The sequence below is a fragment of the Ornithorhynchus anatinus genome, chromosome X4 (genome assembly GCF_004115215.2).
Source record: "Ornithorhynchus anatinus isolate Pmale09 chromosome X4, mOrnAna1.pri.v4, whole genome shotgun sequence".
NCBI lineage: Eukaryota > Metazoa > Chordata > Mammalia > Monotremata > Ornithorhynchidae > Ornithorhynchus > Ornithorhynchus anatinus.
Genome location: NC_041752.1, coordinates 857,425 through 870,341, shown reverse-complemented (window position 1 = coordinate 870,341; position 12,917 = coordinate 857,425). Strand labels below are relative to the sequence as shown.

General features: G+C 59.4%; 1 protein-coding gene across 1 annotated transcript; it reads right to left on the bottom strand.

Annotated features, from left to right (window-relative positions):
- Positions 1 to 10,138: 10,138 nt before the first annotated feature.
- On the bottom strand, positions 10,139 to 12,087 carry LOC100080163 (potassium voltage-gated channel subfamily A member 5-like). Its single transcript, XM_001511012.4, has one exon. It carries the CDS (start codon positions 12,010 to 12,012, stop codon positions 10,276 to 10,278), a length of 1,737 nt encoding a protein of 578 aa, XP_001511062.3. The 5' UTR covers positions 12,013 to 12,087; the 3' UTR covers positions 10,139 to 10,275.
- Positions 12,088 to 12,917: the final 830 nt, after the last annotated feature.

The window sequence follows — 12,917 nt, the reverse complement described above, 5'->3', positions numbered from 1 at the left end:
AAATCAAACGGCAGCTGTGGGAACGGGCTGGAACGATCCGGAGCGTGGACGCTGGGCCCCGAGCGAGTCTGATGGCGGCCAGCCATGGATCACCCAAAGGACCGACTGGGGGGACGGGGGGGGAGAAGGGGGCAGCTAGGGGCCCGGAGAGGATGGGTGGGAGGGGGCAGCGTCCAGAGGTAGGAGCGGATGAGAACCTGGGTGGGAGACCGGAGGCTGGAGTCGAGGGTCTCGTGGAAGTGAGAGGCTGGAGTCCAGGGTCTGGTGGAAGGGAGAGGCGGGAAATGGGGCAAAGAATGGAGGAGAGGGATCCAGGCAAAAAAAGGGCCTTGAGCATCCTCACCCAGGATCAGACCTCCATCACTTCTCACCCTGACTTCCCCCTCACCATCCCTGACTCCCCCCTCTCCATCCCTGACTTCCCCCTCTCCATCCCTGACTCCCCCCTCTCCATCCCTGACTCCCCCCTCTCCATCCCTGACTCCACTCTCCACCCCTGACTCTCCCTCTCCATCCCTGACTCTCCCTCTCTATCCCAGTGACGCTCCCTCGCCATCTCCCTCTCCACCCCCGATTCTCCATTCTCCACCCCTGACTCTCTCTCATTGACCAGCACAGACCATCCAACCCCCCCTGACTCTCCCCTAGTTCCCAGCACGGATGCTCTCTAGTCCATGGAGTCATCCAAACCCCTCTGGACCTGGTGGCGTTTCCATCTGCCCAGCCGTCTGTGAGCACCGATTCCCTTTGTGTCCTCCGCTGGGGGAAAACGGGTTTCTGGCCGTTTGCTCTGACCCTGCCCCCGCTCTGGTGGTGGAGGGGAGGGATTTGGGGAACAATTCCATGTTCACCCTGTCCACCCCTCTTTGGGATATTGGAGAAAAGAACGATGTAGGAACCCTAAGGCTTAGATTCTGTGAGAAAGGGAACTGGGGCTAAGTAGCCCACAGAAGAGGTGACTAAGAGGAGGCCAGAACAGTGAGCGGGGCAACATTATGCAGCTGGAAGAATCCAGGTGAGACGTTTAGCAGAATTTCCCCTCCCTCAGGGCTGGGCCAGGCTAGAGCGTGTTAAATAGGGCAAGGGTGAGGATGGAATGTGTGGAGACCGGGGATGGCTTGGGGAGTGGATGCCGGGGTGTGGGGGGGGGGCGGGGGTGACCAGGAAGGCCCATCTTCTCAGGGGCAGGGAGAGGAGCTAACGGCAGCACCCCGAGACCCCCAGAGAGGGTAACGCCAGCCGGATCAAAGGCATTCATGCTCCAGGCTAGGAATTCTACCCGGAGTTAACGAATTAGCCGAATCCCCTTCTCCCCTAATGCGGAGGCATCCGAGCAATGCGGAGCGGCCAGTTTTCCACATTTCCGTCCAACATCGTCAGGAATTTCAATTCCCCAACTCCCTTCTCTCCTTCCAGCCAGCTGCCTCCTTTGTCCCAGAGTGCACTGGGCACAGAGACCTTGGGGAGCCAGTCGGCTTCAATCACAGCCATCACTCTGGTCCTTCTCACCTACACACACACACACACACACACACACACACACACACACTCTCACACACCCCGCCCCACCCCCTGTTCCTAGGCCTCTCCATCCTCCTCGCTTCTCTGCCTTCCCATCAACACCCCCAACACCCCTGCCAGCAAGCCACAGCTAGCTGACCCTCTAGATCAAAGTGAACAGTCCCCAAGGAGGACCATCTGGAGTTCAGATTTCTAGCTGGGCACAAGGACAGGTTACTGGGCAGAAAAGCACTCTGAGAGAGATGGGCAGTGGGCTTGGTCCAGAATTTATTTTCCTGATCTGGAAGTCTAGAGGAGTGACTGATGAGATGAGGGGAGCTACAAATAACTCCCAAACAAGACCAAGCCCGTGGGATGACTCAGAGGCAGGTCTACGGCTTGACAGGGAGATGGGTTCTTGTCAGAGGGTCTCCTGGGCGGGGCCCTGCCCTCCCAGCCTCCAGAGGAGGTGAGGCGGGAAACCCAGCAGCCATTTCAGAGTACAAATAATGTGCCTTAGGAGAAAGAGAATGAGGTGGGGCAGGGTGGCGGGGATCCCCTGGGATGTAATATCATTGTGTGCCAGGATTAAGTCTGTTTTTTGTTATATCGTACTCTCCCAAGTGCTTAGTACAGTGCTTTGCATACCGTAAGTGCTCAGTTAATACGATTGAATGAATGAACGAATCAGGAGACCACAGTTTTAAACCCGGCTCTGTTTCTGGGCTGCAGGGTTACCTGGGGCAAGTCACTAACATCTCCGGACCTTGGTTTCCTACCTTACAAAATGGAGATAAAATTTCAGGCTCTCCGTCCCTCTGAGACTGTGAGCCCCATGTGTGACAGACAGCGTGCCATCTGGTGACTCCGTACTTATTCCAACATTCAGCACAGGGCTTACTGCCACTAACTAAATGAGTGAAAAAATGAGGGTCTGGCAATCAGGAGAGCCCTGTCCCTGGGTGGTTGTGTGACCTCAGGAAAGCTGTTTACCCTCTCTGGGTTTGTTTCCTCATTCTGAACTAGGCCAGTGGGTGGGGAAGGCAGCTCCCATGCCAGGAGTGGAGGCTGGTGCTGTAACAAGTTGAAAGTCCCCAACTCCCAAGGGTTTGAAATGTGAAAAATTGAGAGGTCAGACACGGACGTGGAGTCACGTCTTGGTTCCGTTTCTGACTCGGACGTCAGAGGCACAGTCCAGCCATCCACCCAACTATTATTCCAGGGGTTGAGAGATCCCAAGGATAGATACTCAGCACAGTGCTCTGCACACGGTAGGCAACCAGGTCAGCATTATGCACACCCGTGTTGGAAGCTGCTTCTGTGGCATGAACAGGGATCCGGGCTATCTGGAGCAGATAGTGGGTTCGGTGGAAGTGTCGGAGATCCCAGAGAAACACTCTAGATTCAGGGTTTGTGCCGGATTTTCTATGACATCATTACATTTGCTGGCATGCCCCACCATGATTTCATGACATCCTATGGAATGGGGAGACAGGAAATGGGAAACTGTCCCCCTCAGGCGGGAAGAGTTCTGCCAACCCTCTGATGGCAAAAGGAGGAGGAACTCGGGGCTCATGTGAAGCAGTGTGGCTTGGTGGAAAGAGCACAGGTTTGGGAATCAGAGGACGTGGGTTCTAATCCCTACTCCGCCACTTGTCGGCTTTGTGACACTCAACTTCTCTGTGCCTCAGTTAGCTCATCTGTAAAATGGGGATTAAGACTACGAGCCCCTCGTGGGACAACTTGATTACCTTGTATCTACCTCAGCACTTAGAACAGTGCTTGGCACATAGTGCTTAACAAATACCGTTATTATTATTATGTGTCCCCCTTCATTTGGTGGTTCAAACCCTTCTCCCCAGATGAAGAATATGTCCGGTCGGTGGAGACCAAACAGATCATTTGAGGTTTCTGGTGGCTGGTGTTGGGTCGATACTTGCTACTGAACAACTCCCTGCCGCTGTGTGGCCATGGGGAGGATCAAACCAGAGGCATTATTAATTCATCCGTCGTATTTCATTCAATGGTATTTATTGAATGCTTACTGTCTGCAGAGCATTGCATTAAGATCTTGAGCGAGTACAATATCTCATTCCCTGCCCACAGCGAGCTTACAGTCTAGAAGGAGACATTAGGGTTCTGGCAAGGAGATGGCCAGTGTTAGACCCTCCCCAAATCACAGTTGGTTCAGCCATGTTTGAGTAAATCAGAGCAGCCACGGGGCAAGTGCCAGCCAGCAAGGGACTCCAGTGTGTGGGGCCCGGCCAACGGGGGACACCACTATGCGGGGCCCGGCCAACCGGGGACACCTGTATGCGCGGCCCAGGCTGAGGCTTCTGTAACTCTTTCGTTCAGGATGCCGCCCCCACCCACCCATAAAGGAGGGCAGGTGGAACCCCCCTGGCCTCCAGGACCTCAGGAAAGAAGGGAATGTCAAGTCCCCCAGCAGGTCAGCCAGCTGGTTCGGGATCAAAGATGAGTTGGCATTACCATGGAATCAGGGAGCCAGGCCTTCTCACCCTTATCCTCCCCTCCGGAGCCCCGGAGGAGGGAGGAAGCTTCCGGCTGCGGGGTCCCACTTCCCTCAAAGTCGAGTCAGAAACCACCCAGATAATCCCGCAAACGGTGCTGGGGCAAGGAATGTGGCCTGGAGTGTTTGCAGAGAGCACAGCCGCTCGGATAGGGTTCCCGGCCCGGAAACTGGTCCCCTCGCATTGGGGCAGGCGAAAAGGGACGGGGGCGGGGAGGAACGGGGAGTGGGAATGGAGGGAAGAGGAGAGGGTGTGAGGACAGAAAGTGGAAAGGCATGGGGGCAGGACACCTGTGGCCATGGGGCCCCTCCCCCTTGCCGCCCCCTGTCCCGCAGCTCTGGACGAGCTGGCGGCCCGACGCCAGCCGACAGGAATTGGGGACCCTGGGAAAGGGGCAGGCGGGACAGCTGGCTGGAGCTTGAAGCCGCGTACTGGTTCTGGTAGACACCTGTCCGTTCCACCCCCCCAGGGGCGGCGACCACTCCAAGGTCAATAAAGATAATCCCACAGAGCCGCCTAGGCCCAGAGCTCACAAGGACCCGGACGCTGGGTTGGCGAGATCGGATTTCCAGGCTGTGAAAGAGCTGGAAGCGTCGCGGGGGGGGAATGGAGGGGTGCGGACTGTGGGGGAAGGAAAGGAGGTGGGGAGAAAACCGACAGACAGAAACAGAGAGACCGAGAGAAAGAGAGAGACAGACACACAAGGACCGAGGGAGACACACAAAGAGAAGTGGAGACAGAGAAAGACACACAAGAAAAAGAGACACATACAGAATGACAGAGAAAGAGGCATCTAGAGAGAGATAATGAGACAAAGAGAGAGACATACAAAGAGTAGGAGACAGCTGTATATCCCAACTTCTCACCAATCCAGCCGCAGTAGGCACGCAGACCCACTGGGCATCGCGATCAAAACACCCCAGGGCGGGGCAGGTGTGAAGTGGAGGACCGCCCTCCCTCCCCACCCCTCCTCCCTCACCCGACTTTGACAGTCTGTTCAGGGCTTCTGTCCCTCACCCCCTTCCCAAGGAGCTGTGGGTCCCTCCTACATTGGGAGGAATAAATTGAGACATACTTTCTTAGAGGCAGGCCTCGGTTGGCATGACTGGGAGGCTGACGCAGAGTTCGAGGTCCCGGCCGGTGCCACCCAGAGGGGGCACCACTATCGGCTCCCCCAGTGGTTCGAGCGGTGTCATCCTGAGGGTCGTCTAGACCCTCGTTTCCTTTCCTCCCATTCCCTTCTGCGTCGCTCTTGCGTTTGAATTTGCACCCTAATCCAGCGGCTGGGAGACAGGCGTTGGCCCCTAAGAGAGCAAGGGAGGACTTGCCCCTGCTCAGCGTCCCTCCGAGCTCGAGCGACGGGATCATAGTCGATGCACAGCCCCAGGGGGATAATAATAATATTGGTATTTGTTAAGTGCTTACTATGTGCAGAGCACTGTTCTAAGCGCTGGGGTAGACACAGGGTAATCAGGTTGTCCCATGTGAGGCTCACAGTTAATCCCCATTTTACAGATGAGGTAACAGGCACCGAGATGTGTGCGCATATACTGATACCTGAGCACACAAAGAGCCTGAAAGATCCTGAGAATTCTAAAGCAGAGACACACACAGACCCATGCAGAGAAGAGGAAATCATGAGAGGACTCTCCCTTTAATTTTTGAAAGTGGGGTTCTGTCTAAGCATATATGACTAAAAAAACTGATGAGTGATCACTGAGCTCCCTTTTAACTTATCGGTAGATATGTCGCCCTTTAATTGGATTTTCAACCTCTATATATAGGGCGAGGGGGGCTCCAGGGCGCGGAGCCCCCCCAAAATCCCGGGAAAATGCCTGCAATGTCCGAACCGGCCAGCAGGTGGCGCGCGTGGAGAGCGTGTTTAAAGTCTCCCTCGACAGCCAAAATAATAATAATAAAGGTATTTGTTAAGCGCTTACTACGTGCAAACAACTGAGGTAACTGAGGCACAGAGAAGTGAAGTCCACTTCTGAGCTGTGTGACTGTGGGCAAGTCACTTAACTTCTCTGCGCCTCAGTTACCTCATCTGTAAAACGGGGATGAAGACTGTGAGCCCCACGTGGGACAACCTGATTCCCCTGTGTCTACCCCAGCGCTTAGAACAGTGCTCGGCACATAGTAAGCGCTTAACAAATAGCAACATTATTAAGTGACTTGCCCAGAGTCACCCAGCTGTCAAGTGGTGGAGCCGGGATTAGCACCCATGACCTCTGACTCCCAAGCCTGGGATCTTTCCATTGAGTCACGCTGCGTCTCTAATAATGGTATTTGTTAAGCGCTTACTATGTGCAAGGCACTGTTCTAAGCGCTGGGGTAGATACAAGGTAATCAGGGTGTCCCAAATAGGGCTCACAGACTTCATCCCCATTTTACAGATGAAGGAACTGAGACCCAGAGAAGTTAAGTGACTTGCCCAAAGTCACACACAGCTGACAAGTAGCAGAATGGTATTAGAACCCTCAGCCTCTGACTTCCAAGCCCAGTTTTTTTCCAATAAGCCACGCTGCTTCTCCCTCCCCAGGACAGAAGCGAAGACGGCTGGCGTGGGAGGGGCTATCTGGGGGCGGGAGGGGGCTCTCTGGACATGACTCTGTCGGCCCACTGCCCCCACCCACCCCTCGACCACCTCCATTCGCAGCTTGAGAAAGGGGATCCCGCGGGAGGACCGCGCCTGAACCTCTGTAGGCCTCAGTTTTCCCCCGTGACTGAGGACAGAAATTCTACCTCCCTTGCCCCCATTTTAGGGAATAGATAAATCGTGGTCAGAGTGGGAAAACGATGTGGAAAGGAGTGAAAATGCTTTTTCGTTGTTCGCGCTTCTTCTGGGACTGAGAGCCCCGTGTGGGACAGACAGCCGGGGCGTGCAGGCGGTGGGACCCTGTAGGGGGGTGCAGGGGTGGTCGACAGAGCAAAACGTTGCGTGTAGCACCGTAGCATCATATTAGGCTGCATACCCCCAGTGTAATGACCTAGTACCGAATGGAGCAAGGTGTGAGGGGGGCGAAGATCCCCCTGTCCTCCAGCCCCTGATCTCCCTCACCCGGTCTTCTCTCTCTACCCCCTCTCCCGCTTCTCCCCTTGGACTTCTCTGACCATTTTCGAGAAGCAGCATGGCCTAGTGGCAAGAGCACGGGTTTGAGAGTCAGAAGACGTGGGTTCTAATCCTAGCTCAGCCACTTCTCTGCTGTGTGACCTTGGGTAAGTCACTTACCCTCTCTGTGCCTCAGTTACCTCATCTGTAAAAGGGGAATAAGACTGTGACCCCCACATGGGATAACCTGATTACCTTGTATCTACCCCAGCGCTTAGAACCGTGCTTGACACATAGTATGCGCTTAACAAATACTATATTATTATTTTCTCCCTTTATCCCCTTGTCTTCTCCTTCTGCCCCCTCTCCCCGTTCTCCACCTGGTCTTCTTTCTCTGCCCCTGCTCCCCCTTCTCCTCCTGGTCCTCTTCCTCTCTTCCAGCTCAGGACCTCCCTTCCCTGACCTTGATCTTTTTCCACGGTTGTGTCTCACAGGGCTCAGCTCCGCGAGCGACGTTAGGGGTTGGGGGAGACGGGGAAGAGGGAGAGGTGATGTTCGAGCTCCGAGGCTCTGCCCCCTCCCCGCCGCATCGCTCATCCCGAATCTCAGGGAGCGTCGGAGAGGAGGGGGAGGGTCCGCCCGGCCTGGATTCCCTTCTGACCTACTTGAGCGCTCGCTCGAACGCTTCGAGCAATGTGGCCGGGATAATCCCCGAAGAGAGAGGAGGGCGGGAGCGGGGAGGGGAAGGTAGCGCTGCCTCTGCAACTCCCCGGCTGCTGCCGAGAGTTGCGAGCCGATGAAGCTTGGGGGCTCAGCCCCTCTGACCCCCCTCGCCCCCCCATCCCGGCCTGCCCAGCTTCTGCGGGCCCTCCGAGGAGCGGCCCTGTGGGAGAGGGCCGGAGGGTCAGAGCGGAGACACCCACTGCAATGAAGGGAAGGAAATAATAATAACAATATTATGGTGTGTGTTAAGCGCTTTCTATGTGCCAAGCACTGTTTTAAATCCTGGGGTAGGTACAGGGTAATCAGACTGTCCCACGTGGGGCTCACAGTCTTAATCCCCATTTACAGATGAGGTAACTGAGGCACAGAGAAGTTAAGTGGCTTGTCCAAGGTCACATAACAGACAAGTGGAGGATCCGGGATTAGAACCCACGTCCTCCGACTCCCAAACCTGTGATCTTTTCACTAAGCCAGACGGCTCCTCTAACTGCCCCCCTCAAGTGGCCCCCCAACTCCCCGAAGCCGCATCCCCTCCGGGAAATGGAATGAGGTTGGGGGAAGCGTCTGGCCGCAGGGCCTAGTGGAAGAACGGGGAAGCGAAGCAGGAGAGCTGGGTTCGAATTTCGGCTCCGCCACACGCCTGCGGAGCGTCTTCGGGCTGTTCTAGGCTTCGGTTTCTTCATCTGTAAACTGGAGAGAACGAACCCTGCTTCTTCCTGTCCCGCAGGGATGCTGTGCGAACGCGCTTTGGGGAAAAAAGGGGGCTGAAAGATGAAGAGGCTTTAGCATGATTAGAGAGCGGATTGGAACTCTACAAAGGAGAATTCTGCCACTCACTAACTCTGCCCCCTGAGCTAGGTTTCTAGTTCCTCCCCCCAGCCTCAGTGTCCCCCAGCTGATTATTGGAGGCGTCTCCGAGGTTTGTGGTCTCCCCATCTCAGTTTCCCCTCCTCGTTCACGAGAGTCTCTCCAGGATGTGGGGGCCTGCGCCGGACCCCGGAGAGCAGGCTCTCCAGGCAGATGGGCGGATGGACGGACAGATTCGGGTTTTTCACCTTCAACGTTTGGGGCGGCAGTGAAGCTGGGCATATCTTGATGCGTTCACACCCCACCCCAGCCCCTTCCTGCCAGCTCCACCCCTCCCACGTGTCTTTCGTCTCTCTGGGCACTGGGGACTGGACAGCGACGACTCCGGGGCGCTGCAGCCCGGGCCTCCGGAACAGCAAATCCGGGCCGAAACGACCCGCTGGGCTCAGCAGAGGGCTGGGCGGAGCTGGAGGGAGTTTGTCGCCGGAGGTGGAAGGCGAGGGCAGGGCCGGAAGCCTAGATCGTGTGTGTAGGCGTGTGCCGGTGTGCACAGCCCGTGCGTGTGTGCGGGAGCATGTTTGAGGACGCATGTTGGGGGCGCTTCTTCCCCAAATACGGAGGCAGCGGGAAAATCGCCGTGCACACACTCACGCGTGAACAGGCACACACCGCCACCCGCACGCAAACACTCGCACACGCACAATAGAAAAATGAGCAGATTCCCAAAGACCATTTGACTGTAGACTATAGGCTACTTCCAACATACAGACACCCACATACAGACACAGAGGCTCATTAACCCGAACAAGCACTCCGGCACCCGCACACGCGCACGTACACAGACACAGACACACACGCACACGCCACGCTTGAACTATCCACCTGTCGAAAACCCCCACCTCTCTCCGCGGCCCTTGGGCTCCCCATTTCCCCAGGGTTTCTCCCCCGGCCGAACGCGACCCCCTCCTCTCCCCTCTACCTTCCCTCCGTCCCCTCTTCGCCCCGCGCTCGGGCCGAAACCCCGCAGCTGGAGCAATCGGAGAAAGACGTCTCGGTTCGGTTGCCGGGTCCTGAGAAGTTCAGCTCTTCGGAAACCAGGGTTCCCCCCCTCCCGTCCCCTGCCCCCAGGCTACCCCAGTCTCTGGTACCGCAGACCGGCCGGCGGGACAGAGCAGCCGTGAAATATAAACTTGCTTCTATCTTTACACAGACACAGCGAAGAACGAGCTACAACAACTAGCTCGGGTCCTGAAGCCCGCGGGAGGACGTTGCGGGGGTGGGGGGGTGCTCCTGAGGCTTTGTCTATCCGTCCCTTCCCCTTCAGGGCTTCCCCGCATCTCACTGAACCAGCCCCAGACGAGGAAAGCGGCGCTCCGGAGAATCGGGGGTCCCCAGGAGGGTGGAGGAAGGGAGAGCCCGTCACTGGGCAGGGATTGTCTCTATCTGTTGCCGAATTGTCCATTCCAAGCGCTTAGTACAGTGCTCTGCACATAGTAAGCCCTCAGTAAATACTATTGAATGAATTGAATGAATGAGAGCACCCAGGAGGGCGGAGCGGAAGGGAGAGGGTCTGAGCCGGAGCGGGAGGTGTTGAAGCCACCTGTCCCTCTCCTCCTCCGTCCCCTTCGCCTGCGTCGTCCCCGCCCCGCAACCTTCCCTCCCTTACAGATCCGTTTCCCGCCTCGTGTCCAAGCAGAGGGCGACCAAGGATTTCTTGAGATCCACGTTGCTCTTAGCCTTGAGGAGGCCCTTCTCCAGCCGGCCGCCCCCGGGGCGCGGGATCTCCACGTCGGGGGGCGCCCCGGCGGGCGGACCGAGAGACCCCCGGCTCCGGCTGGCCTGGGGCGCTCCCCCCGCGTCCACCCCGGCCCCCGGCGGCGGCGGTTCCTCCACGAGGGCAGGCTGCCCGTCCGGTTCCGTCTCGCGGTGATAGAAGTAGTTGAAGTTGGAGACGATGACGGGCACCGGCAGGGCGATGGTGAGGACCCCGGCGATGGCGCACAGCGAGCCCACGATCTTGCCGCCCACCGTCACGGGCCGCATGTCGCCGTAGCCCACCGTCGTCATGGTGACCACGGCCCACCAGAAGGCGTCGGGGATGCTGGAGAAGTGGGAGTCCCGGTCGTCCGCCTCGGCGAAGTAGACGGCGCTGGAGAAGAGGATGACGCCGATGAAGAGGAAGAAGATGAGCAGGCCGAGCTCCCGCATGCTGGCCTTGAGGGTCTGGCCGAGGATCTGCAGGCCCTTGGAGTGGCGCGACAGCTTGAAGATGCGGAAGACCCGGACCAGGCGGATGACCCTCAGGATGGCCAGTGACATGGCCTGCTGCGGCTGCGGCTGGCCGTTGGGGCCTCCCCCCGACGACTGAGGCCTCGGCGGCGGCGGCGGCGGCGGCTGGCCCAGCTCGGTGCCCAGCGTGATGAAGTAGGGGAAGATGGACACCACGTCGATGACGTTCATAACGTCGCGGGAGAACTCGGCCTTGCTGGGGCAGGTGGAGAAGCGCGCCACCAGCTCGAAGCTGAACCACACGACGCAAGTGGTCTCCACCAGGAAGAACGGGTCGGCCAGGAGGCTGGGGCGCGGTGGGGGCGGCGGGCCCGGCCGGCCCGGGGGCAGGAGGACCCCTCCGGGGGTAGCGTTGGCGGCCGGCGGAGGCCCGGGGAGCTCCCCCTCGTCGCGGAACTGGGGCAGCGTCTCCAGGCAGAAGGTGACGATGGAGATGAGGATGACCAGGACGGACACGATGGCGATGCCGCGGGCCGGACCCGAGCTCTCCGGGTACTCGAACAGCAGCCACACCTGGCGCTGCAGCGGCCGGGCCGGCAGCGCCTTCTCCTCCTCCCGGGGGAAGCCCTCCTCCTCCCGGAAGCGCTCCATGGCCTCCTCCCCGAGCTGGTAGAAGCGGATCTCGTCGGCGAACACGTCCAGGGAGACGCTGGCCGGTCGACGCAGCCGGCCGCCCGACTGGTAGTAGTAGAGGATGGCGTCGAAGCTGGGCCGGTGCCGGTCGAAGAAGTACTCGTTGCGCAGGGGGTCGAAGAAGCGGAGCCGTCGGGTCGGATCGCCCAGCAGGGTGTCCGGGAACTGGGCCAGAGTGCTCAGCTGCGTCTCGAAGCGCAGCCCGGAGACGTTCAGGAGAATGCGCTGGGACGGGGGAGGGAGGGTGCCCGCCGACCGCCGATCCTCGTCGCCCTCCGGGTCCGGCGGCGGGAGCAGGGAGCGACGCCCGGAGCTGAATCTTCGGGACCCCCTGCGCCCCCCGAGTGCCGGCTCCTCGCCCGGGAGCCCCGGGACTGGCCGCCTTGGAGGCCGCGGGGGGGGCCCGCCCGCTCTCTCGCCTCCGGCTCCGACGGCTGTGGCGCCTCCGTTCTCCAGGGGGACCAGGGCGATGTCCATGGCGCGGGGGCAGAGGGCATCCTGTGCGCCCCCTCCACCCGTGCCCCCCGCCGCGGGCAGCTTCCTCTGCGCCCCCGTGCGCAACTTGGCCTACCGCCCGCTCCTCCCCGACCCGGGCACCGCCCAAGGCGGTGATGGGGGAAGGAGAAGGTCCCCCAAAGACCCCTCCCCAACACTCGCTCCCTCCTCTTTCTCCGTCTCCCTCCCTCCCCGGTTCGGTCCGACGTCAAGCATCGAATTTCTCTGACCCCATCCTCGGAGGTTACCGACCGGCAGCCGCCGCCGCCTCCTCCTTGCAAGTGCCTTGCGACCGCCGAGCCCCGGAAAATCTGCCTTCCCCGGCCCTCCTCCTTTTCCCCTTTTTCTCCCCCTCCACCCTGCTCATTGCACAGCGGTCCCTGGGGCGTTGGGCGCCCCCCTCCCTCACCTCCGCGCTCAGGCGCAGCTGGAGCTGCGCGGGGGGGGGGGGGGCGTTGCGGGGCGGGGAAGGAGGGCGGGGGGCGGGCAGGTGGCAACCCGGGAGATCACAGGCTCCGGGGTAACCGAGCCGGGAACGCCCCTCTCGCCTAGGGAACGGCCCCCCGGGAGAGAGGCCGGGCTGAGAGGCTGCAGGGGAGGAGGGCGGGGAGGAGGAACGGGGGATCCTAATCGGGGACCCTCCCCCCCAGATCCTTACCTCCGTGGCAGCAGAGCGGCCATTCCGAGCCCTCCCCCCTTCCCCCGGTCGCCCCTCCTTGCACAAACACGCTCACGCGTACAAACACAGCGTACACGTGCGCCCCTGCATACGCACAAGCCCGGGCTCCCCCAGGATGCGCGGTTGGCTCAGCTGGAATTCCCGGTTCCCAGAGGGCAGCAGCCGGCCCCTGAGTCTCCGCATCGGGACCCCGCCGAGGAAGGGGCGT